The sequence below is a fragment of the Biomphalaria glabrata genome, chromosome 11 (assembly GCF_947242115.1).
Source record: "Biomphalaria glabrata chromosome 11, xgBioGlab47.1, whole genome shotgun sequence".
NCBI lineage: Eukaryota > Metazoa > Mollusca > Gastropoda > Planorbidae > Biomphalaria > Biomphalaria glabrata.
In genome coordinates this window covers 35,821,072-35,846,900 of record NC_074721.1, presented here as the reverse complement: position 1 = coordinate 35,846,900, position 25,829 = coordinate 35,821,072, and the positions used below count along the sequence as shown (strand labels likewise).

The following is a 25,829-nucleotide window of genomic DNA, read 5'->3' as shown; positions in this document are numbered from 1 at the left end:
TTTGTTGTGCACAGTGACAAAGTGACACAATCAATGCTAGTATAGTCTATAGAGGTAGCGCGGTGGCCGAGCGGTAAAGCGCTAGGCTTCTGAACCGGGGGTCCCGGCTTCGAATCCTGGGATTTCAAATTTCGGGATCTTTGGGCGCCTCAGAGTCCACCCAGCTCTAATGGGTACCTGACATTAGTTGGGAACAAGTAAATGCGGTTGGTCGTTGTGCTGGCCACATGACACCCTCGTAAACCGTAGGCCACAGAATCAGATGACTTTTACATCATCTGCCCCATAGACCACAAGGTCTGAAGGGGGAACTTTACTTTTTTTTTTTACTTTATAGTCTATAGAACGTGCCATCGAAGCTTTTCAGAAAAAAAAAATTCACTTTTGAGAAAATAATTTGACCTGAGCTACGTTTTTTTTCATATAGCAACTAAAATCACGCCTTACTAGATCTATACTACACTCAACAACCATCGATGCTGCATTTTTGGATTGTCACCTTCCTATCCTGGCTTTTTTTAGTTTTGCTTTGATAACTTCTGGACTAATGATATACGAGACTCCACAAGCTTCGAGTAAAAAAAAAAAATAAATGGCGAAGAAATTGAGGGCCGTTATCTAAAGCAGTATTCTTCGGAGTATTGACCTCCTCCTTGATGGCCGATCAAGATCTTAACAAGAAATCCCCATCTTCCAAATCCTGAACTTAATGTGAACCGGTAGATACAGAGACTGCTTTAAAAAAAATGTATAGATCTCTTCCCACTTTACCCTCTTATTTCTAGCAGTAGCAAAGCAAATCACACATACACACTTTTCGAGTTCACGCACACATAAAACCTATACAACTTCTGTACATATGGAGTATGGAGTTCCTGGATCTAATGCACCAGGGGCTATAATCGCGTTGATCGAGGGTCATCTTGATGTCAAGTTTTTATGTGATGAACACATCTTTAAAATCACATTATTAACATGAGATTGAATGATAGAACTGAACGTTAGTCGGATACAGATCTAGATTATGAACATTTGTCCGATACTGATCTAGATTATGAACATTTGTCTGATATTGATTTAAATTATGACAAAATTTTAGTATTTTAAAGTAACAAGCTAAATCATAAAAAAAAAAAAAGGGAGGGGGCTAATAATTTAAAGTATTATCTAATTCTAACTAGATAACTGCTTTTTTTTTTTTTTTCAAGTGGTCAATCTCTTCAGTAGAACAGTGTACAGCGAACACTATGACCAAACTCTCATATGACTTACTACTTCATTGAAACATTTTAAAGCCCTAACTTTACCTAGGGAGCACACATAGACAAAGAGAGAATGAGGGAGAAAGACATTTACAATAAATAATTTGAATACCTAATACATTTGATAACTTTTAATTAAAAAAAAACAACAACAAACATGTCTTAAAGACACAAGTGTGTATATCTGAAACAAAAGTAGGTGACAAGTTAGACTTTGCAAACATCTCACCAGAAAAACAACTTTCTTACTGGGTACAAACGAGGGAGTCCATTTCTTTCCAGCAACTCCCACAGCAAGCACATCTCCAGACATTTTCCCTGTAAATATTGACACTATAAGTAATACTTGGGGGAATGAAATTTGACACACACACACACATATCAAAAGCTGATATTGGCAATTACTATCTGGGTTAGTTTCCAATGAATGGAAGTCAGCCTCAGTCCAAAGCTAACATGTAGGATAACTAACTATTGTACACATTTTTTAAACAAAGCTGAAAAAGCTCTGCTAATACTTTAAAAATGGAAGTGATTACAAATTTGTCTAATTTTATAACACTTTAGCTATAACTATTGGGTCCATCTTTTGTTTTCACATTTATCACCATTAGAAAACAGGTCAGTTGGGACATAGGTGGGAGAAACTAATCTGGACAATTTATTTTGCTTGGCATTTGAATTTTGAGTGCAGCCAATTACAATATTAATAATACTAGTAGCAGAAAGTAGGCAATAATAAACAAAATGATGGCTTGCATACCCCTAGATGAACTATTCTTCTTAAAATATAATTAGATAATAGCAGAGTCATGGTTGAGGATTAGAACCCATCATTATCAACATTACGTGTGTTGGTCCATCACTCACACAAGAAGATAAAAACCTGCTGCAACATACTTTCAAAATGAAAAAAAAAAAACAAAAAAAAAAACTTAGCCTCTTTTGAAGGACTAGGCTACACATTATACAGTATTATGTCAGCCTTTTTATAACAATAATCACACTTTCTTAATTAAATAGATGTCTGGGTGGGCAGGGAATATTATTAAATGGATTGAGGATACCTACCTACAAGTTGCAAGTAGTAACCAAAACCAACTGCCAGTCTACCACTTCCCAACAACAAATAATAAAGCTTAACTATAACCAAAATGTTGTTTCGTACAACCCTGTTTTGTTTGAATCTTTAGTAAATATATTCACCAGGAATGAACTAAATTGTGACTAATTCAATACAGTAATTAATGAGTCCTAAAACAAGACATTCCTTGTATATAATTAAAACAGTGGTGCACTTAGTATAAGCTATTTTCCACTTTTAAAATATCAATAATTCAAGGAATTAGAATACCTTTCAAACGAAAAAATTTTTAAAAAAATTATTATTAACCTTGTTTTTTTTCTTTATCCAACTGGACTGAACTTCAAAAGAAATATCTAGAATGGCTATAAAAAAAAATTGATATACAAAAGGCTGGTAATAAAACAATCAAAATAACATCATGATGTAAAGAGGAACACACACACAAAGTAGTAAGAACTTTAAAATGCATTTTGCATGGGTGAAGATGAACAGAATTGCATGGTGTGATATCTATAATTTTTGTTTTATTCAAAAACACAAAACACAGCTTTACTTTTGAAATAATTTAAGTTCATACAGTACATGACTGCCTTTGTCGTTACTTATGAAACTGTGCAACATAATGCCAATTAATTTGTTTAACAAGAAATACTGGTTTAAAATAGAATACCATCAAAATTGATGTAAATTATTTTTTGAAGATTTTTTTTCTTTAAATGAAGTAAACATTTGTTAACTGAAATATGTGTCGAAATCAGTCAGATGACCATGACAAGTGTCTTGTAACATCATTGAAGTTTAGCTGTAATGAAAATTATCATAAATGACCATCAGGAAAACATATACATTTTGTAATTGGTCATTGTGCTGGACATTAAATGCTCTTTTAAACTGTCAAAGAACGTACATTACCTCCTTTGCTTTTAGACCATACAAGGAATTATGCAGGTCTTGTTCACAGAGCCTTCTTTGTGTCCATGTTAGATTACTTTGAAAATCTGATTTAGATTTTCTACATATCCATATACACTGTATGCACAAATATCCAGTACTTATTTACTTTAGAACTTAACCATCATTTTTTACTCTTAAAAACATCTAGTGACCCAATGTTTTCTAATTTCTCTACACAAAGCTAACATTTGTCTTTTATTGAAATCATTATAAACAACAAGACCTTAAAACAAACAAAAAAAATATACACAACTAATAATCATGATACACTTTTAATATATACAACATAACAATTTTTTTGTTGTATGGTAAAAAAAAAAGTGATAAAAAAAAAACTTAACATTACACACACACACACTTGCTTTCACTAGATTCAAGATATGTTAAACATTAAATAAGAGAAAAAAAGGTACAAATAATTGTTCAATTTATTTTTATATAAAAAATTAATAATTTGTGACAGAATTAATTTTAAAAAAATTAAATTTATTTGAATATTAATCACAATTAACAAATCACTGACAGAAAATTAAATTGGACCTTTCAGTGCTGGATTGTACACTCTGTGCAGAATTTTATTTCCATAAAGATGTCAATTATTTCAAAAATATTTCCAAGCATAACAATTTTTCTCTAGCATTGTTAAATTTAGCCTGACCTTAACAAATTTGTGAAGCATGAGCCTTAGTAAATTAATTGATTGGGATTCTAGGTTTATTTAACTAAAATGTAGATTAAACTTTAAAAACTAAGTTTAATATAACTAACCAACTTTGTATATTACAATGAAACCAAGAATTTTTTAAAAGCACTAAAAGTTTTCCTGAAAATTTCATATTTATCATTCATTTCAATAGCTATTCCAACATCAATATTTCACTTTATAGCTAGACACATAAAATAAAAAAAAAATTATTTACTACCATAAAAAACAACCAAAAACAACAAACTTAATAATAAAAATTCACACTTTGATAAAAATGAAAATAAAACTACTTATCACACAATAAGTAAATTTCTCTTGGCTGGATTCATCCCACAAAATGGATGAGTCAGCAGATCCAACCAATCGATAATACATAACCAAATGATTCAACCAGCTGTGTATAACCCAACATAACAGTGTAGCTATTGTCTTTAAAATAATAAGTTTGTAGGCTTGTAGAGGTTGCAACGACCATTTACTACCAAATCTCTTTAACACGATACATCAAGGGACAACTCAGTCACTAGATGATGAGGATGACCTGCCCTTCGACTTAGACCTACTGCTGCTTCGGCTACTGCGACTGCTACTTCTGGAGCGGCTGTCTGACCTGCGATTACCGCGGCGACGTCTGTCCCTGCTGCGAGTCCTAGATCTGGAGAGCAAAAAAATATATATATAAAAAAAAGGTTCAATAGCTGAGCTGAGAAAAAAACTTGTTAAATTTGAAATGAATCATCATGGACTTTAAAATGCCTCCTTTTCTTTCTTACAAAGCAAGTTCTAAGACTCAGAACTATGACAAAAACTTGAGAGGTTGTTCATTTTCAAAAATACTTTTTCAAGAATTTAAAAAAAAAAATTATTGCTGCCATTGTTGACAAAATAACAATTAAAATATGGATATAATCAATACAAATGGTTAATTTCTAGACAGGTCAAAAAATGAGCTAAATTTCATGGTGCCTTACTAAAAATATCTTAATAAATATAATACACATTTTTCATTTCAGCCTAGCAAGTAGCAACAGCAATCATAATTTGTGAGCAATCTTAATTGAATTTAGTATTTTTAAAGCGCTGTTTTTGTAGGCATAATTGTAAATTTAATTCACACATTTTCAGCCTCGAGTACTGTATCAGTTATACACTTGCAGGAACGCGTTAATAGGCACCTAGCTTTATAAAAGTTTATAATCAACCAATACAAAAACAAATATTGAGAAAAAAAATTCTGTACCTGCGTATTCTAGGAGATCTGTCATATCTGCCACGCTGACGACTGGCCCATGATGACCTAGACATAAATTTAAAGCTTCAATTCAGAACTAAAAATAATTACAACCATACACAGTTTTCTATATGTTTTTCTGAAAGACAGCAATCCATGTTGCCAGAGCCCATTTCAATCTAAGCTAATAACTACATTAATTAATAACTAACCATAACCCTAACTGTTTTAAACGTGCTACCATTTATTGTTTTTAATGGACATTTTGAAAGACATAACTAACTTCACAACAGAACAGTTTCATACAATAATGAATAATTTTCATTAACAGACAAAGTGTGATACTCTAGTGCCAAGAAACCAAAAACATTACTATTGCAATACCTCATAGATAAAAAAAAATTTCAATACGATGTAAATCAGATTATCTCAGATAATTCGATACACAAGTATATAAGGTTTGAAGTAACCATACATAGGTCAACTTTAGTATTTATTAAATGGGCTACATTTTATTAGTTGCAGCCATACACTTTAAAGCTTATATATATATATATGTTACTCATAACACTGTTTAATGGAGTTTTCCACTTTGGTAATAATTTTTGTTTTGTTAGAAATAGAATGTTTAAGATTACACCTACCTATAATATAAATAGTAAAATTAGAAAAATACATTATTGGACATTTGAAAAAAAAAAATGTTTTATGAATATCTATATAAATGCAACTATGATGTGTGCAACAACACTGTTTAGAAACATTTCTAGAGAAAAACAAAATTGATTATGTCTAGCTAACTTCTTCTTCAACTATTCTATTACATTTAACACTTTAAATCAGTTTAAAAAAAAATACAGTCTAATAAAATATAATTAGTGTAAGCATACACAATGATAAGTAACTCTTATTATTGTATAGGTGTTATCAATTTTTGTGTTCTTTATAATTTGAGTGTCTTTCATACTATGTTTTTAGTTTGTTTTGTAACCAATCAGGTAACTTCTTTTTGTTTCCTATTTGCCCTGCCTCCATCTTGAAGTATTTAAGTACTTAAGTGTGACAACAAAGTGAGCAAATACAAAGAGAATTATTTGTTTTAAGGTGGAAATGCTTTTATCAAATATAAAATCTAGTACAGGCAAATGTAATTTACATGATTGCTGGAAAATTTTACAATTCCTTATAAAGGTATCTTTTATAATTTTCTATTATGGTATTTTATAGAGCTTTAGAATTATCTTCATAGCAATAGGTCTGAATAAATAATTGAATATATTACCTTATAGGGGATCTTCTGCGAAGTGAACGAGACCTTGACCTGCGCCTTGGTGGTGATCTGCGATTTCTTCTGGAAGCTGACCTGGAGCGTGATCTCCTCCTTGCTGGTGAAGGACTAACCTTCTTCCTATTTCTATTATCTCGAGAGTGAGATCGAGATCTCTTCCTGTCTCTGTTAGAAGTGGATCTACCAGTTTTAAATCTGGGACTCTCCCTATCTCTAGATCTTTTGTCAGAAGACTTTCTCTCCCCTCTCTTTTCAGCTCGGTCATCTTTTGGTTTATCAGTCTTCTTTACCAGTGGAGTTTTAACTGGTGAAGTGTCTTTTGTTGCTGAGGACTCATCTTTTTTGGAGGTTTTTTCTTCAGGTACAGGTGAGCCTTTCACCAATGATTTATCACTAGAAGCTTTGGCGGAAATAGATTTCTTTTTGTTCTCCCTGGAGGATGAGCGTGAGGAAGAGGATGAAGATGAAGACCTGCTCTTGGCCATACTCCTGCCAGGCCTTTGTTTAGATGGTGATGAATCGGAATCAGAGCTGTCAGACTTTTTATCAGCATCTTCCTTACCCTCACCAGGGGCCTTAGAGGGTAAACTTTTCAGACCAGGTTTATTAGCCGGAGGAGACACTTTTATTTCACCGGGCAAAGGTACATTCATCAGATGCAACGGGTCAATGTTTGCTGCCATGCGCACTTCTATTGGTGTCACTGGCATAGCCTGCGTGTCTGGTAACGGAGGAGGGGGGACGGTGTTCTCTGCCGTTGGTGGTAATGGTGGCAGGGGAGGTGGAACCGCTGGTGAAAGACGGAATGAAATTGAGCTGTGCTGTGGGGGAACCGCCCCAGGGAGCGGAGGTGTTATCTCTTTGGTTTCAGTTGATAGAGAATCCTGCTGGGGCACTATAACATCCTCTTGCAAAGTTTGATTAGATTCCAGAGGTGCATTGGTCAAAGAAGAAGGAGAGTAGGGAGAACTTTCCTTCGCATCCATTAACTCCTTTGGTGGCATATCAAATCTGGAACGGTTGACTCGGGGTATAACAGGTGGTGGTTCTGGTGAAGATGATGATGATGGAGAAGACGACCGCCTCTTTTTTGAATCTTTAACACCTTTCTCTTCTGAACCAACAGTCTTTTGTTTCCTCTGCTCCAATAAGGAGGCTCTCAGGCGAGATGGGGATTCTGATATTGATCTTGACCTCTGAGGCGATTTTTCAGACTCACTTGATGAAGAGGAAGAGGATGGAGAAGGCTTAGATGTCAGCTTTTTATTCTGAGAATTGTCTGTACTCGTGGGTCTGTGAATACAAAATATTTAAGCTAAATCTACAGTCCAAATAAATAATACATTTGTTGTACAAATGATAATTGTGGAAAGTTATATAATTTTTGTTAGGTTGGTTTGTTCACTACATAAGGTGCGCTGTTAAAATTAATGATGAAGATATAGGCATGCACATCCATGGAGAGGATGTATAAGTTGCAAATGGTAGCTCTATCAACACTTACTTAATGGCCGTAGGAGTCATCTCCACTACTTTGTCGATTGGCGGGAGTGGAGGAATCTTCAAGCTACCCTCTACCCTAGGCTCATCTGGAGTGACTATTGGTTGTAACTGAAAGGAGAAACATATAAAGCCATTAATAAAACAGTTACACAGTTAATCATATTGGTGCCACCATATGTTAAGACTTAAGTAATACAAGTCATTGTTTTTTTTTATCTTATGATTAATGTGGATTTATTTTTTTACCCATGTGTCAAAGAATATAATCTGCCACCTGTTGATAAGTTATTCTGTGATACTATCCAAGAATCCAGTAATTTTTTTTTCCCCAGAAAAAGCTAAAAAAAAAAAAGCTAAAAACTCAAGGGCACTAAAATAAATTATTTTCCTTTAGATTTTTTTTATGGTACCGGTATTTCGTAACATTTTTTGAGTGTCATCTCACCCAGTCTGTCTGTCTGTCTGGTTAAAATTGTTTACATGTTATTTCTCCCACTTCCCATTTTCAGATTACATTGATGACAACATATGAATCAATTACGAAATTAACCAATTAGACATAGATAATTAATTTTCTTTAATATGCAAATTTACTAAGCTAACAGGAGATAAGCCTTGCGATAATGAGATATGGCAGGGATTGAATGGTGACCCAACCCCCCAAAGTTCAATTAGGACTCTTAAAATCAATATGCAAGATAGCAGCCTCATAATAGTCGCAAGACCAGGAGAGTAACTTACACAATTGTGCATAGTTCTGATTGATTAAAAATAATTGATGCCATTTCACTCAAAATCATAAGTTTTTTTTAAATTAATTTTATCAAAGGTACAATCAAATACATACACAATAAAACTTAAAAAAATAAAAAAGAAATAACCTTAGGAGTTTCATCATCTTTTTCTCCATAGTCAGGTTCTATTGGTGGCTCCCACTTTTTACCCTAAAAAATAAAGTAAGGAGAACAGTTAGCACATTATTACTTCATTCAAAGTAGAGTATAATATAAAGGCACCAGTTCTTTTTAAATTGTTTTTGTACAGAACACTTTCATGCTTATAGCATGCTCAGTGCCCTTTGCTCCAATCTCTTTTGTGGACAAGTGGGGGTAGGGGATATCTGGGAGAAGGTTTCCTTGCTGCTTTGAGGTACTCGGGCAAGCACAACTCTAGTCGAGCCTGGATTTGGACATGAACTTCTTTGATAGGTAACTAAATGGTTTTCGACACTCAGCCACAAATTCCACAGTATTCTAGGAACTTTCATGGGCTATTAGAACAAAACTTTCTAACACAAGCCCTTTGTATAGGATATTTCTACACAGTATTTTTAAACATTTAAAAGTTTTAAAGGACTTGAAAACAACAGAAGTCTTAGCCAAAAACTTTTAATTAATGAAAACTAAAGAAGTCATGCAAGTCAGAGAGACTGAACCTTTAGACATTGCATGATCCTTCCACTTGATAGGATTGAATGATTTCATGGCTAGCAGGTTTAAATGAAAAAAAAATGTATTTAATCAATGCCTAACTATAGTTGCCAGAGGTGCCGCTACTGCTAGACAACTATAATTGCCAGCAATAGCAGATTTTCAGTTGTTTTGTTTACACAAGCACTGCTAGTTTTTGCATAACTATTTATACCTTTTGACCTAAGAGAGTGATAATGAAGCTATTTTTAGGTGTTTATTTGGTATCTGCAGTATGTTGGAATGGATTTTTATTAATTTTTTGAAAATTATGTGTTGCTTTTGCTAGCCTACGCCTACAAAAATGGTATTTAGGCTAATGTGTAGTCATTTATTGAATATGATTTTAACTCAGCCCATACCTAAGCAGCATCTCTCTAAATACTAAGCAAAGGGAGATAACTCCAAAACATCAATAGACTGACTTTACAAAATATATTTTAAAAAACATAAAACGTCAATCAATAACAAAAAATACTTCTAAAAAAAGAGAAATGGATGACCTTTAAAATGATGTATAACTTGAATAGGTTTTACAAGATTAAAACAATAAAAACAACAGGTAAAGATGAAAATTTGTTCGAGTGCCTGATGTTTTGAAGACTGGTGGACCCCCCCCCCCTTCAGATCTGTAATTTTTGGTAATATTTAACATTTACCCAAAGACCAGTAATGTTTATAAGTAGGAATTTAGTAGGCCTATACAATAAACATTATGCTTATATATAAAATCTGTATATGTCTTGAGTATTTACTGACTTTCACAGGGTGCGCGTGAGGCCCTTAGTTTCCTGAACATGACATCATTCTGATGTGGTTCTACATGTGTCTCAGATTTCATTACTTCTAGCATAACAAAGTAAAAGTAATTAAACCATTGTCCAAACCAACGTTGTGAACACCCCCAACTAGATCTATTTCATTAAAAGTTTTCATGTGGTAAATAAGAACGGTTCAAATTATCAGTCAAAGAAGTTGAAGATTCATTGACGCTAGATCCAGAATAGTCTAGATCTAGACTAGATGATAGATCTAATGTTTACTTCACTCTCTCTCTCTGAATTGGACTAGATCTGTCTAAATGTAGCGCTAAATTCTAATGATCAATGTCTTGATCAATATCAAGTTCATTATTAGCTGTATTTAGTGTATTATTTGCGATAATGGGTCTAAAAATTGAAAGGTCATTGAGAAAATGGCCTGCGCAGCTGAGGAAAATCGAAAACAAAAATCACCGAACTTTGAAGGCCAATAGAAATTGAAGCGAAAGACGTAAAAACATCCCTTTTTTTTTAACGAATGATCTATATTTCTACTTTTTAAAAAACCCAGCCTGCTCAAAATAACACCACACGTCGCGCAGGAAAACGAGAGCTACGCAAGTCACGGTGTGTGTGTGCTGATGTGGGCGCATTTGTACTAAGGGGGGAAGGGCGCATATGGTAGCGTTAGTAGCTAATGAGTTAATGAGAATATTATATCATTATTATATTTTGATTATGTTAGGTCTAGTCAAAGTGGAAATTGGAATGCAATCGGATGTGATATTTTAATGTTTTTGAGCTCTGTAGACTTAGTTATGACTTGAAACATGATGCTAGTCTATTTTTTTCTAAAATAAAAAGAGTTTTATGAAGTGTTTTTCTGTGAATTTAGAGTAAAAATAAATGTATATTTTAAAATTATTGAAACAAGTTATATCCCTTCTTTTAGAAATGAGGGATATCTGACAACTGCTTAGTGGCTAAGTGTTTAAAAAGAAATAATTAATTAACCTCCTGAAATCGACGTGGCTTCTTGTCCTTCTCTGAACTCATAGACCTCTTGGTTGTCTTTATCTTGCTAGCTGAGGCAGACCTTGAGCGTGACCTTGAAGAGCTTGAGTTGGATGAGCTAGAGCTTGAACGAGACCGTACTTTTAGGGGAGGAGCCTGAGTGGGAAGTTTCCTTTCATTTTTACTGCTACCTGTTGAGCCTGAACAAAGACCATCAAATGGACATTTAAAAAAAAACAACCTAAAACTTCTGTGTTATACATATGTATATTTTATACATATTTTATTTTTAAAAATTCAGATAATATATATATATATATATTGTTTCTAAGTTTTTATTAGAAATGGTTAGTTTATAATTAGAAATGGAAAAAAAAAAGGAAGTAATTTCCATAATATATTTTATGATAGCATCATTTAAAAAAAAACAAAATGTAGGAATTAAAACATACTCATGGTGACACTGTACTGAATCTGTTCCTCACTATCCAGTTTATATTGTATTTTAGCCGCAATAGGTGCAGGACTGGATAGTACCTCATCTATACTGTCTGCTGCCAATTGTGCTTTCAGGAGAGCCTCAGTCTCTTGCAGAACAGATAACGGAGCTTCATCCAGAGAGTTCTTTTGTCTAAACATTTGTTTACAGAAAACATTAATAATAGAGGCATATAAAAATGTGCTTATCAAACCATTATTTTAAAGATTCTTTTCTAATGGTATCAAAGATGAGATATTGTTCTGTGATCATGTAGTAAACTGCTTGGCTACAGATCCTTTGAACCTTGGAAAAGAGGTTGCAACTTTTATTTAGAATTTTCTAATGTACCTCCTAATGGTGGAGGCTTGAGCAAGCTATTAAAGCACAGTGCAGGACAGGCCACTGTCTCATTGGCTCATATTTCGCACAGCTCATGCCAAACTTCAACTCACCGTGCCGTCTCATATTCTTTTTCACTAGTTCAGACTTAAGGAATAAATTCACCATCAGATAAGCACTTAGCAGCAGCACCTCATCCAACCCAAGAGAGTTGACAATAGTAATAATCCATCAGATGATGTCAAAATTAAATATCAATATCACATTACAGTGGATCCCTGGACACATAGGCATCATGGGAAATTCAGAGGCGGGATCATCTTTGGCAGTGGTTCTCAAACTGGGGTCTGCAGACCCTTAACAACCGAAGAGGGTCAGTAGAAAGATGAACATTGTATACAAAAAACTATAGTCAATACTATAGTCTCAACCTATTTTTCATGTTTGCGTTCACCAAGATTCAGATGACGAAGGGGACTAATTCAGTTTATACCGCCACTTCAGTCCATTACAATTGCTTTCCATTGTTTGAGATATCAAACAAAATAATTTATTACCAATAGTTAATTAACTAATTGGTTATTTTTTTTTTTTTTTTACTGATTTTTGTGTTGTTAGGTAAAAGAAATAACTGGATAATTTCAGCTTGATTCAAGATTGGGTAAGGGAGAATCATGTGTATAAACCTTTTACCAGACAGACAGCGTGAGGTTTTTTTTATAAGCTTTGTAAAAAATCACCTGCCTTATTGACCTCTTAGGCAAAAAAAAATATATTTTAAAAATAGAAAATTAAAAAAACAAGCTTAACCCCCACCACAAATTTAACATAAAAAATAAATCACAATTGAAAGTGTCAACATGGCAATTTAAGAAAGTACTGGTGAACTAATTTTCATAAATATTGAATTGTAATTGAAACAAACAATACTAATTACTTTCCAGCACTAACAAACACTAACTTACTTGTCTAATCTACTCGAGTTCTTCAAAGCTTTTTGACCAGGCTTCCAGTGAGTTGGTGGTGGACTGTCTGACGTCACCTTCACTGGACTGCAAATACAGGATTAAGACAAGTTTAGTGGTTTTCTACACATACTACTAAAAAGATGAATATCTTTTCCATTAAAAATGCATAGACTAGCTAAAGAGCTGATATGATATGGATATTTACATCATTTTTGTTTATTATCACTTCCATAGATAAATTATTTTTTAAATATTAAAGATTTTTTATAAAACCAATCACATTTCTGTAAAGCTAAGCCCATTTCTTAGCTTTTTGGACTCTACTAGAAACAGAACTAAAATTAAAAACACCCAGTTTATCACCTGATTAAAACATGACATGACATACTAAATAAAGGAAAATGCAACCCAAACCAGAAAATAAGTAAAAAAACATTAGGAGATTGTAGATAGCTAATTTAAATTTCCATTTCAAAATAGATGTCTGAAACTTACAAGTATTTACAAAATATATTCAAGAGAAAACATAAGACCATTTGTTTCTACATGATTCAATTAGAAATCAAGGATTAGTTGAATGCTTGACTAGTGTTAAGGATCAATTGAAAACTTAAATAGTTAAAACATCCCAGTGCTTACTTAGGATTGAAGAGAGTGTAAACATTGAACATATCTAAAGATATCAATGTACATAAAATACTTACATGGTTGTTTTCCATCTACTTTCTTTTTCAGGTTTTTTATCTACAGAACTAGAGGAACTAGAAGAACTTGGTCGCTTATGACGTTTACCGGTGTCTTTCTTTCTCTCTGAACTTGACTCTGATCTCTTTCGATGTCTAGCATTGATTTTATTGCGTTCAGAGCTAGATTCTGATCTCTTACGTTGACGAATATTAGTTTTAATACGCTCAGAGCTAGATTCTGATCTCTTACGCTGACGAGCATTCGCTTTAATACGTTCAGAACTAGATTCTGATCGCTTACGCTGACGTGATCCAGTTTTATGCCTCTCTGAGCTTGATTCCGATCTTCTATGTACAAGTTTTTTCCTTTCTGAACTAGACTCAGACCTTTTGCGCTGTCGAGAATCTGTCTTTTTTCTTTCTAAGCTAGAGTCTGACCTTTTCCGCTGACGAGAATCTGTTTTTTTAGGCTCTGGACTAGAATCAGACACTTTACGCTGGCGCGAATCCAATTTTTTTCTGTCTCTTGACCCAGACTTTTCATCTGAACTAGAGCGCCTTCTTTTTTTATCCCCATTTCTGTCCTTTGATGTTGATCTAGGCCTGTGATCATCCCTATTCTTCCTTAAAGAAACAGGAGAACGTGAACGCTTTCTTTCATTAGATTTTAACTTATCTTGATTTTGTCTGGGAGTAGGTGATGATCTAGTTTTACCCCCTCGACGTCTGCTGGCTGAGTCATCATCACTTCTGTCTGAGCTCTTGGAAGGACGCATTTCCCTACCTCTAAACTTGGATTTGTTTACATCTGAAACTTCACCACGTACTGACTTGTTCTTCACAATTTCTGAGCCACGTCTGTCACTTTTCCTGTCAACAGGGGAATGGGACTTGAAAGAATCTCTCCTGCTCTCTCTGCGACCTGAGGGTGATGTCTCTTTGTGCTTATTTTTTTTATCTCTTGAACTTTTGTCTTCAGGGGATGAACTCCTGTAAGACACAAAATGTCATATTAAACTCAACTTTACTAATGCAATTACATTTTATTTTGCCCTAAGAAGATTAGGATTACATTTTAAATGAAATACAAGAACAAAGCCAAACACTATGAAATATTACTTTTCACAATTCTGATGCGTATAAACATTGAGTGCCATTCAGGAAGGAATCAGCTAGAAAATGCACGACCGTTCCATTTCTATTTTTTATTTCAAGGACAACAAAAATCTTGTCAAAAGGAAATCATTTCCACATTTCAAAATTAGATTAAAGATCCACAGAACATAAATTCTTTGGTGATTCTGAGAGACAATATTAGAAAAAGTTTTGAAGGCTATGAGAGGAAATGATATTCCTTTGACAACTAAAATTAACAGATAATTAGACAAAACATACCTAGTATCAGATTTTATTCTTTCACTTTCTCTTCGATTGCGTGCCTCTTTGCTCCGTTCTTTAGCCTTGTCCTTATCCTTCTTACTCCTGATTTCTCCATCCTCCTCCCCAGAGCCTGTTTCAATGTCACTGTCCTCAGACTGGTCCCTAGGACCTTCAACTTTCTCTTTTTTAGTCTTCTTCTGATCTGATCCAAAGAATCATAAAAGGAATTATTTAAAAATGACAAAGCTTGCTAGGAATTAAAAAACAACAAAACAACAACTCCAGAAAAAGTCTGCAATACCAGTAAAAAATTTTTTTCAATATACTTTTATTAAAGTCAGGTCAAGTGAAGATCATCTCTTGTTAAAGCATACAGTTCAACAGTGTATACAGTTTCTGGAACATATAATTTTCCCTAATATATCAGGTTGAAACACATCAAATCCTCGATAAAAGTTCCACCTAGATTTACAACCATGACTTTAATCTAAACTTCCTAGCCATCCAACACATCATAAATGGAACACAATTCATAAAACCCAATAGAATCAATTCAAATAAATTAACTAGGACAGGTCCTCTAGGGGAAAACAGTGGTAGATTCCAATAATTTTGTCCCAATGCTTGAAGCTGAATTAGCATTTAAAGCAGTTGATAACTAAGAGTAATCCTAGCTATGGGAGAATAGGAGAAACAGAGGCTGGCAAAGATATAGTCAATAAAAAGAAAAACAAAATTTGACTACACACCTTTTTCCTCAAAGCTGCTGTCCAAACGCGAACGTTTCTTTTTGTCTTCTTTTCTGTCTGCATCCTCTTCTCGAATGTATCTTTTGGAGCGGCCATTTTGAAGCCGTCTGCAAGTACAAATAAACCAAATATATACTGTAAGCATTTTTTAAAAAAGAAAAATCACATCTTCTGGAAAACAATACAATTTTACAGACAAATAGTGTTTATGTCATTGAAGATGTAACAAACATTAGTTATACCTAAGTAATTTCATGCAGAAAGTATTCAGAATTGGTATTCTATTTTTGAATAGGTCTATTTTTTTTTTCCTTTCAATGCACTTATTTTCATTCCCATCTTTAAAATACTTTTGAAAAAAAATATTTAAAAAGTAAAAATTTTTGTTCTAAAATGTCATCCAATTTCCCAATGATGATGTATTTGTATTTTGTTGTTGAGATGCTACAACTGGCTCAGATAACAAATGGAAAAAAAAATGAGCTTAAGATTGAGAACATACAAGTAATTATGATGCAGCGCTAAGTCCTTACCTCTCGTTGTCACCATCTCCTCTTTCTCTTTCAAATCTACTCCCAAGGTAGTTCTCCCCATCTCTCCTACTGTCTGCTCTCTCTGGTTGTAGTGTCATTGTCTCCCCTTTGCTCCACTTTTTCTCAGTGATTTTTTCTACTTCACTCAAAGGGATGGCTCGCCTCTGTTCCTGTTTCCAATGAGGTGGTGTGGTGGACCTGGATCGACTTCGAAAACGCTTGAAAGAGATAAAAAACAGAATACAGCCAAACAAGAAGTAAAAAAAAAAATGTGCTTGGCTATTGTTTCTAGTTTATAAATCCAGGACTTCTTAGCTGATTTAAACCCAAATACTTCACCAGACACACCACTATTTACAAAACAATGTCTAATTTTTTATTGGATTAAATTATCACATAGTTATCTCTTATACGCATCTTAATAAAAACAGAGAAAGTGAAAACCTACTATTGCTCCTCGCCCCTTCAACTTTCTACCTGAAGATGAAACTATTTGTCTGTTGTTCCTTTCATTTCTTCGCCGTGGAGAACGCTCCCTATAAAGTTGTAAAAAAAGAATCAGTAATGTGTAAGTTTTTAGTAACAATTAATTAATGGGTGTCGTTTTAGTTCATTTTCTCCACTATTTCTATAACCTAAATCCTATGAGAACCTTGCAGGTAGGATATGATTCTAAAACATTAACAAGGAAATACAATTTCAGGATGATCACATATCTTGAACTAATACAAAACTACAATTATTTATCTGACATTAACAATATAAAACAAGACAAGTTTATTTTTTTCAATGTAAATATTTAAAAACTGTTGAGTCAATATTTTGTTTACATCCTACATAATTAAATTATCCCCAGCGTTCCAGACAAAGAAACAACTATGTTAATTCAAAACGATCAAATTAGTTTCTTACTTTGGTTTGGAATCACTGTCCTCTTTCTTTTCTTCATTTTCATTCTTTTTAGCCTCCTCCTCTTTTTTCCCTCTGAATAAAAAATTTTGAAAAGGGACTTCTGGAATTTCATCTGATCTTATTTCTGCAAACACTGAATTAGGTTCTTCTTTTTTCTCAGCTTTGTTCCTTTAGAACAAATGTTTAAAAAGTTATTTTTAGAAATTAACAAAATGAGATTGGATTAATATGCATGAGATTTACATAGCAATTAAAATAATAACCAAACTGATTGTCATTTGAATACATTTATTTGAAATTGTGAGTGCCCCAAACTTTCTTTTAAATATATAAAGCGAGGAACCAGTCAGGGGAAATTTTAAATCCTATTGAGTTTAGAAAAAAAAAAAGAAGAATGAAATACATTGACCAATATGTAAATAAGTCAATAAAATATGAAGCTCATTAAAATCAATGCTTAAAAAAATCAATTAAATAAAGGATTGACTTGCTGAGCAGAGGACTTTCAAATCTGTGAAATTCATTAGAGTCTAGCATTTAAATATAAGGAGAGATGGTGGAGGAGTTGGGCAGAGATTTAACTTGATTTTATTGGCTTGGATTGAGTAACTGAGATACCCTGATCTAAGAGGAGTTTTTTGTCACTGCACTCTTAAAATTATTGGCCAAAGAAACAGCCCAAATCCATTACTGCCACTATGTGAAACTCAAGTGGGTCTCAGAATTTTATAGCTGGTTCTAGACAGTGGTATGATGGGCTGACCAAGTGATACACTGATGATTGTCACAGTCTCAGTTGACATTGCATGATTTAAAGTTCACGTCATGCTAAGAGTTTAAAAGACATGTGGAATTTCTGATGTAGAAAACAGGAAGTAGAATGAATAAAGCTGACTTTGAGTTCAGTCAAGTCAGTTAAGTCAAGTGAGATACTTTGGACCGGGTGGTCAAGGAAAGTGTTATCCTCTGTACGAGGCAGACTAGGATATTTTAGTCCGCAATGGACACTAGCGACTTAGAAAAGTCTGTAGTAATTGCAGTTAGAAAGTAACTTGTGGGCAGTTGTTGCCAGTGGTCTTTTTGAGACATGTATTAGTTAATATATATTTCTGCACAGTGTTACCTGCTGAGATGCGGACGTGATTTGTAATCTAGAAACTTCAAAGCATTGGATATATATATTTGATACCGCTGTTATGCGGATAGGATTGTTTATTATTTCTTGACTTGTAGCACTAACAAGGAGTGCAGTATTATTATTATGTTGTAAAATAAACTGTCTGCTGAAACGGACTTAAGTCAGTTTGTAGTGTATATAATTGTCATGTGTCAAGAGTACTCCAGGAAACAAGAACCCAGCTTTTCACGACATTCGCATTCTTCAACATTACACCATTCAACGTCATTTACAATGATCAAACCTTACTTCACCTAAACTTATAAGACTTTTCAGCACTGAAAAGAGAACTCATTAAAGCTAATGTTTCAATGTGACTCACTCTGGCTGTGCTTCTGACTCCTCCTGTTCATTCTCAGAATGAGATTTTTTTTCTTTTTTCTTCTTTTTTGACTCCCTCTTCTTGTGCTTCCTTTTGTGGTGGTGTTTCTTCTTCTTCTTCTTTTTAGTCTCTTTTTCAGAGTCAGAAGAGCTGTCAGACTCCGCCGCTTTTTTCTTAGCTGTCAAATATGTTGTTAAATATAAAGAATACAAATATAATTCAATTCAAATTTAAAGCCAATTATTTGTAAACACTCGAGCAAGCAGTATCAATATAATGTAACTTAACTTATTATCAAAATGATTACTTCCTTATTAAACAAAACCAACACCCAATTTATGTTTATTAGATATTTTTAACATTTTTAAAATGTAAGTTAAAATTTAATGAGAAAATTTAAAATCTGTAAGTTCTTTACTAGTAGAAAATATAGGAACTTGAGCCATCTTAGCTTAAGTACCGGTATTTTTAAGTTCACTAAATGCACATCAATTGAATTTAATAATACAACAATTTTGCTTGACAAAACTTTGGGTTAGAATAATCCTGATCTGAGAGAGGAAGGTCTTACATTTTGTTTTCAACTGCAGCACAAGCTCTCCACAATTGGTTATCTTGACCTCTGATGTGGGCCTGCTCTTAGCATCCACTGTCAGGTTCTCCACTGTCCTGATGATATCTTGTCCAGACAGCACATGACCAAAGACTACATGAATACTGAAAGAAGATCAATTACTTTACTAAAATGAATTTAACAGTAAGCTGTCCGAACATGTAATCTCTTTATAACATTATTACAGTTAATAGACTAGTAAGTAGAACTCTTAATCTTTACAAACAAACAACACTTACTTATCTAAATGGGGGGTAGCTCTGGTTGTGCTGTGAACAAATGTAGACTAGTTTTTAAAATACATTAAAAAAAAATACTTAACCCTAGCAAACAGGTAAAAAAATGTGTATAGTCTTTAACATTAAAGGTTTAGTTACCAATTTTATATTAGAAAATAACGATGAAATAAATTGTTCAATTGTACATCATTGTGTAAACTTACTGATAACATAATGAGTTTCTTAAGTAAATATGAAAGACTTGGCTAGGGACTGGAATTTTAGTGATATTTTAATTGAGACATTGCACAAATGAGAGTAGCTTCATGACAATCATATTTAACTGTCTTGGCATAATATATAAGAAAAATTTTTTTGGTTTATCCCATCCACTTACTAAAAAAATATACATCACAGTAGCAATACTTTATATTGACCTTGCGAATCTGGTACAAAAAATGTGTCTTGAGTGCACTATGTGTTTATTAAAACAAATCAGACCTATGTGTATTGCTGGCATGTCTTGTATAAATACTTACATAAAAAACTGGCTGCCATTTGTATCTTTCCCTCTGTTGGCCATAGACAAGAGAAACTCTTTATCATGCTTCAGCTGGAAGTTTTCATCTGAGGGAAAAACAAATTCTTTGTTGACATACAAGAAAAATAAACACAAATACTACACAGTAATTATCTCTTAAAATATTGAGGCAATAATATCCTGACAATTATGTGTTTTTAAAAAAACTATGCAATACCATGTAACCAAATAAATGTCCTTTAATTTCAGTTAGAAAAAAAAAAGTATTTTCTGCTCAATAAACCATTTGGTTAACTGCATTAAAACTAGTCAAATTTAGTTCATTTATTTTTTACTTAAATGCATACAATATAGCTTTGAAATGCTTTGTGGCTGATTGGAATAAACAGCTTGGTTGCATATCAAGGGGGCTTGAGTTCAAAACCAGACTAAAGCTGAGTTTACTGAGCGCCAGGATCTGGCCCCCCCCCCCCCCCTTTAAAAAAAAAGCCAAAAAAAAAAAAAGGCTGAACCAAGCGCAATGAGCTAACTATAGCATAAAAGATGTGTTATAAAAAATCAATCTAAGAAAAAAAATTGATGGTATATTGTCAATTAAATATTTTTTCTTCAGAGAACAGGTATAACTTGTTCCTGTATATTTCAATGTATGGAACCATGAGAAAGTGCAAATAAAACATGCTTTGCTTCATCAGATAGTTCAATTAATCAAATAGATAGTGCTTACAACCAGCAGTGGTGGCTGAGTGATAAAGCACTTGGCTTCAAAACAGGGTGTCCTAGGTTTGAATCCTGGTATTTTTAGTTTCGGGATCTTTGGGTGCCTCTGAGTCCACCCAGCTGTAAATGACAAGTTGGGGAAAAATAAAGGCAATTGCTAGTTGAGCTGGCAACATGACATCCAACATGACATCCTCGATATACAGCGGGCCACAGAAACAGATGACCTTTACATTATCTGCCCTATAGACCACATGGTCTGAAAGGGGAACTTAACTTACAACCAGCAATTAAAACAAGCTGGTTCCATCGTATACTACGATAAAGAAAATATTAGAAATGATTTGTATTTTAAAATGATAGATTGTAGGTCAACACTTCTATTATTGAGCCTCTGAATTTTTAAGATGCCTCGTCCCAGCTCTAGTGGGTACCTGACATAGATTACGGAAGTAAAGGTTGTTGATCAATGTGCTGGCCACAAGACACCCTTGCTAACTGTAAGCCACTGAAGCAGATGATCATTACATCTCCCATAGATCAAAGGTATGAAAGGAGTAACTTTTCCCAACATCTAAGACAGTTAAACCATACCTGGAAACACTCCACCATATATAGATTCTCCTCCAGTGCCATCAACTGAGAATTAAAAAAAAAAATAATTATAAAAAATTTATTCTTAATTCAAAAGTATTCTATCTATATTTAGTAATATAACTTAAGTCTATAAGAGAACAAAAATGCATTATAACTTAATTGACCTACATTTGGTAAAGTCTCCTCCCTGGATAACAAAGTCTTTAACAACTCTGTGAAACAAAGCTCCCTTGTAGTGAAGTGTGTTGCCAGTCTTCTCGCTGACACCGCACTCACCTATAAGACAAGTCAAAACATTATCTTGGGGGTAGGCCACATCAATTCATAAGAAAACAGCTCATCACATGAAACTAGAGTCCATGAGAAACTTACCAGTGCACAAAGCTCTAAAATTTTCGCAGGTCTTTGGGACAACATCAGCAAACAACTCAAACACAATCCTGCCAACTAGAATAAATAAAATAATTTTTTTTACAAATCTGGTCCAAGAAGCAGAGTTTGATTCATAACAAGACAAGAATGTGGGAAATCTAAAGGTTTGGGTAATAATAAGGAAAAGTCTAACCTAAAAAAATAAATAAATACAAAATAAAAATTTTAAAATGTAAAATAAACCCTTTTATGGAAGCAATCAATGTAACCCGATAAAAATTTTTAAAATCTGCACAATGATAGCAGTGCTTCACTTTCCAGAAACAAAGTAAAAATAGAGGGCACAATGTGTCAGAATAGTCTCACCCAAAGTACATTAACATCAAAAGTTAAAACTCAGAACTAATCTTCTTTCTAAGTGCTATAAATCTGCTTTCTCATGTCTTCCATCAAAAGCTTGTACCAGTGAACCAATATATCCTAAGATGTATTTCAATCTTGCACTAGTGAACTAAATTCTCTGTACTGTTAGTAATAAATGCTTGTTAAATGCTTTCTAGTATAATGAATCAGACAAAATCTTGTACAAGTTAGTTCAAATACATAGTCAATTTCAATCAATAAAATAAAAGACCAACCTGCTTTATCTCCTATGCTTATATCAAAGAAACAACGCGGACGATGATTGCCCACTGTCATTTCTAAACTAAAAATTTTGGAAAAAAGAAATAAATACAAATTAACAGAGGAAAAAAAAAGTTTACAAACAAATTATTAAAGAAAAATTGGTTGAGTATTTCTCTCTAAAAAAAATTCCAAAAACAAGACATATTCAATTACATTTTTAGACCAATTTATTTTATGTTGTCTTAGCTGAGTGAAGCTTAGCAACTGAATATAGGCATTTATATAGCAACATTTCCTAAAAAATTATTACCCCATCACAAAGTGGCTGTTAAGGCCAAAAATATTTATATAATGTTATTTGTGTCAATTTCTATAATTGTTAAATTCATCAAATGACTTTGATTAGGCTTACAATTCCAACACAAGCAAATCAAACAAAATGGAACATAAGGGTAATCATGTTATCAGCAGGTCAAATCTATTTTTTAGCACACTTATTCAAATCTAATTATTGTAAATTATAGAGAAAAAAAAAATACAAGTTTTTATTTCAGATTAGTGCAAAATGTGTAAATAGTGATGCCTTTTATTTTTTAAAGACTGTGGCATGCGCATTAGATGTACGATGACGGTCTACTCAATTTAATCTAATTTTTTTTGGTGCATGAGATGTACAATGACAGTCTTCTACTCAATTTTATCTAATTTTTTTTCCCTCACACCATTTCTATTTATTTTGAAACAAACAAAAATGCATTACCATCTACACACATATATAATCTAGCTTTCTTTAGCACACCAAAAATTTGATAAATAATTTGAAAATTTGCAATTAGAGTAATTTTTAGAGTATTCTGAACTGATAGTCAATTAGTATTGATAAATTTTAGTACAGGATTTTATTGTTGATTTGGATGTTCCCTTTTATCAGACTGAAATTTTATACAGTTGCTAGAAGTACAAAGTGTAAACAATCATTATATAATGAAATGATTCTTTAAAAATAAAATATTCAAACACTTACATCGTATTAAGTACATGACAAATGCCAAATTAAGTTACAATACCAAAACGAACGCCATACCAAATAGGTTTACCTTGTTTATAGATCTAGTAAAATCTAGTTAAAAAATAAATATTGTTTTTGATAGTAACTAAAAATCTCTTTTGATTGAGAAAAATGTATTGAAAACTACCATAGTTATGCCAAGTTATGGACCAAACTAAAGTTGGCTGATAAAACATATCTTAGTCTTAGTGTATTTTGAGTAGAGTAGTTGAGTAGTAACAAAAGATCCTAAAAAAAAAGCAGGACATTCAATGACTTCAAAAATGAGGACATGGCCTCCTTTGCTGGACATCTGTGGCCCACTCAGTGTGGGCTGAGTGTGGGTAACCTTCTGAGATCTAGAAATCTAGTACAGACTTTACTTGTTAAGTCAGCCTTTAGTTACATCTTCTAAATCTAGAATCTAGAGCCAGTAGTCTGAGTAGAGTCTTGTTATTTTAAAGATAATTTGATTGTTTAGTTTATTTTTATATTATTTCTCTAATTCAAACGAATGTAGTTTAGTTTATTTGTATATTATTTCTCTAACTCTAACTAGTCTAGCTACTCTAGATTCTAGATCTAATTCAAACGAATGGCTGTTTCTTTTATATTTAATATATACTACTTATAGATCAGGACAAGAAACTATACAACAATTTCGCTTATTAAATCTATAGATTTCTAGATCTAGGTGAATTGTTCATACTAGTCTTATGAAGAGTGCAAAGGAGAGAGAAGTGACAAACATAGTGACTGTGTGTCAGTGTGAGTGTCTCAGTGTGTCAATGTTGAATGACTGACTGAAATCAGAAATGACTCTTGACACAACTGACTGTCAGTGTCACTGAGTTTAAAATGTATCATAGCCATTTTGACTAGATCATACAGTATTAATGGAAAAATATAAGTGACATATAATAATTATATTAGATAATCATGGGTAATAGAGCGGACTTGTCCTCTATATCATGAATATTTGCAAAATCTATTCAACCTGTGTTAGTATCAGCAATGCCGCCAACGCCGGAAATGCTAAAACATAGACAAGAACAAGTTAAATTTAATCAGCTCATATATACGAAATAACCGTAAAAACAGAACCATGAATAAATTGCAATAAACCTACATTTACCGTAAATTAGCTTTGAATATAAAGTTGATATTTACAAAATTTATAACCATAAATATTTATTACTATTAAAAATCTTTACTTCAATGTTTCGATTTTTAGTTTATAGAACTATATTAACATTCACATGCGTAGCAGACACTGCCTGGTAGGCAGGGCCGGCCTTAGGGCACTGCAACCTATGCGACCGCAGTGGGCACCGCACTGTCATTGGCCCGACGCTAATCCTAATTTAAGTGTAGCCTAAATTATTAAATTAAACTATTTCAAAACTTATAACAGATTTTCCGTGGCCTCCTGATTTACCAGGAGCTCCTGGAAATCTCCCGAAACTGCAAAATATACGAAACAGTCCTGGAAATCTGCGGAAATCATTAAAATCTTTTGAAAACTAAAAAAAAAACTGTTGAAATATAGACAAAATTGTCATTTTAGGGCGTCATTCAATATGGAAACGCCAATCCTACGTGCGATAGAAAAAAAAAAACGGCATTATACAATACCCGTAATTGTGGAATCTGGAGAAAGAAGACTCTCGCGCCTATAAATAATGAAGAATTGCTTGAGGTAAACAATTCTCGAAGATAAATTGAAACATTTGGTAATTCTTGCTATTGAGCGTGACATATGCAGGAAAAATAATTTTTATTATATTCTGTATGACTTCGCTACACGCAATTAAGGCTCATAAAGTAATTCTGTACGTAGTAAAGAATGAATAAAATGCAAAGACGAATTTATTTTGTAATACAAACTCTTAATTTTTACTTTAAAAAAAAAATAATCTTTATATACTTAAGCTAAACTGGGCCCCACGAAATCCGTTTCACATAGGACCCCACAATGGTTAAGTCCGGCCCTGCTGGTAGGCCTATTTGTATGTCGACTCAATCTCTCAGCTGAAACCCGTCATTTCTAATCATGCAAGTGACAGTAGTGACTAGGTCATGAGCCTGGCCATGACGTTTAGTCTTCTTCTCAAGAGATTAGATGATGTTGACAGGGGCGTAGCTAAGAATTTTCCATCGTTTGGGGCCAGGTGGCTTGACCTCTTTGGGAGCCTCTGCATTTTGCATAATAATGTAATATTAAATTTTTAATGTAAAAAATACTTATTTGGGGGCCTACTCAAGTGGTGT

General features: G+C 33.3%; 1 protein-coding gene across 1 annotated transcript; it reads right to left on the bottom strand.

Moving 5' to 3' along the window:
• Positions 1-1,378: 1,378 nt before the first annotated feature.
• LOC106067473 (NK-tumor recognition protein-like) lies at positions 1,379-24,609 on the bottom strand. The gene is made up of 23 exons (XM_056003647.1): positions 24,556-24,609; positions 22,522-22,589; positions 21,884-21,958; positions 21,680-21,787; positions 21,509-21,553; positions 20,193-20,280; positions 19,675-19,704; positions 19,394-19,539; positions 18,823-19,000; positions 17,324-17,491; positions 16,860-16,947; positions 16,412-16,629; positions 15,879-15,985; positions 15,145-15,331; positions 13,768-14,739; positions 13,061-13,147; positions 11,728-11,906; positions 11,276-11,475; positions 8,913-8,975; positions 8,033-8,139; positions 6,523-7,821; positions 5,250-5,306; positions 1,379-4,664 (listed from the first exon to the last, which is right to left on the bottom strand). Exons 2-23 carry the CDS (start codon positions 22,580-22,582, stop codon positions 4,526-4,528), a joined length of 4,602 nt encoding a protein of 1,533 aa, XP_055859622.1. The 5' UTR covers positions 22,583-22,589; positions 24,556-24,609; the 3' UTR covers positions 1,379-4,525.
• Positions 24,610-25,829: the final 1,220 nt, after the last annotated feature.

Bases quoted from the DNA above. Each gene is read 5' to 3' on its own strand.
- LOC106067473 (XM_056003647.1), bottom strand. From the start codon at position 22,582: ATGACAGTGGGCAATCATCGTCCGCGTTGTTTCTTTGATATAAGCATA. The intron at 19,001-19,393 runs GTAAGACCTTCC...CATATTTGACAG, and splicing joins GCTGCAGTTGAAAACAAAAT to CTAAGAAAAAAGCGGCGGAG. The intron at 13,148-13,767 runs GTAAGTATTTTA...CTGTATTTGCAG, and splicing joins AGTAGATGGAAAACAACCAT to TCCAGTGAAGGTGACGTCAG.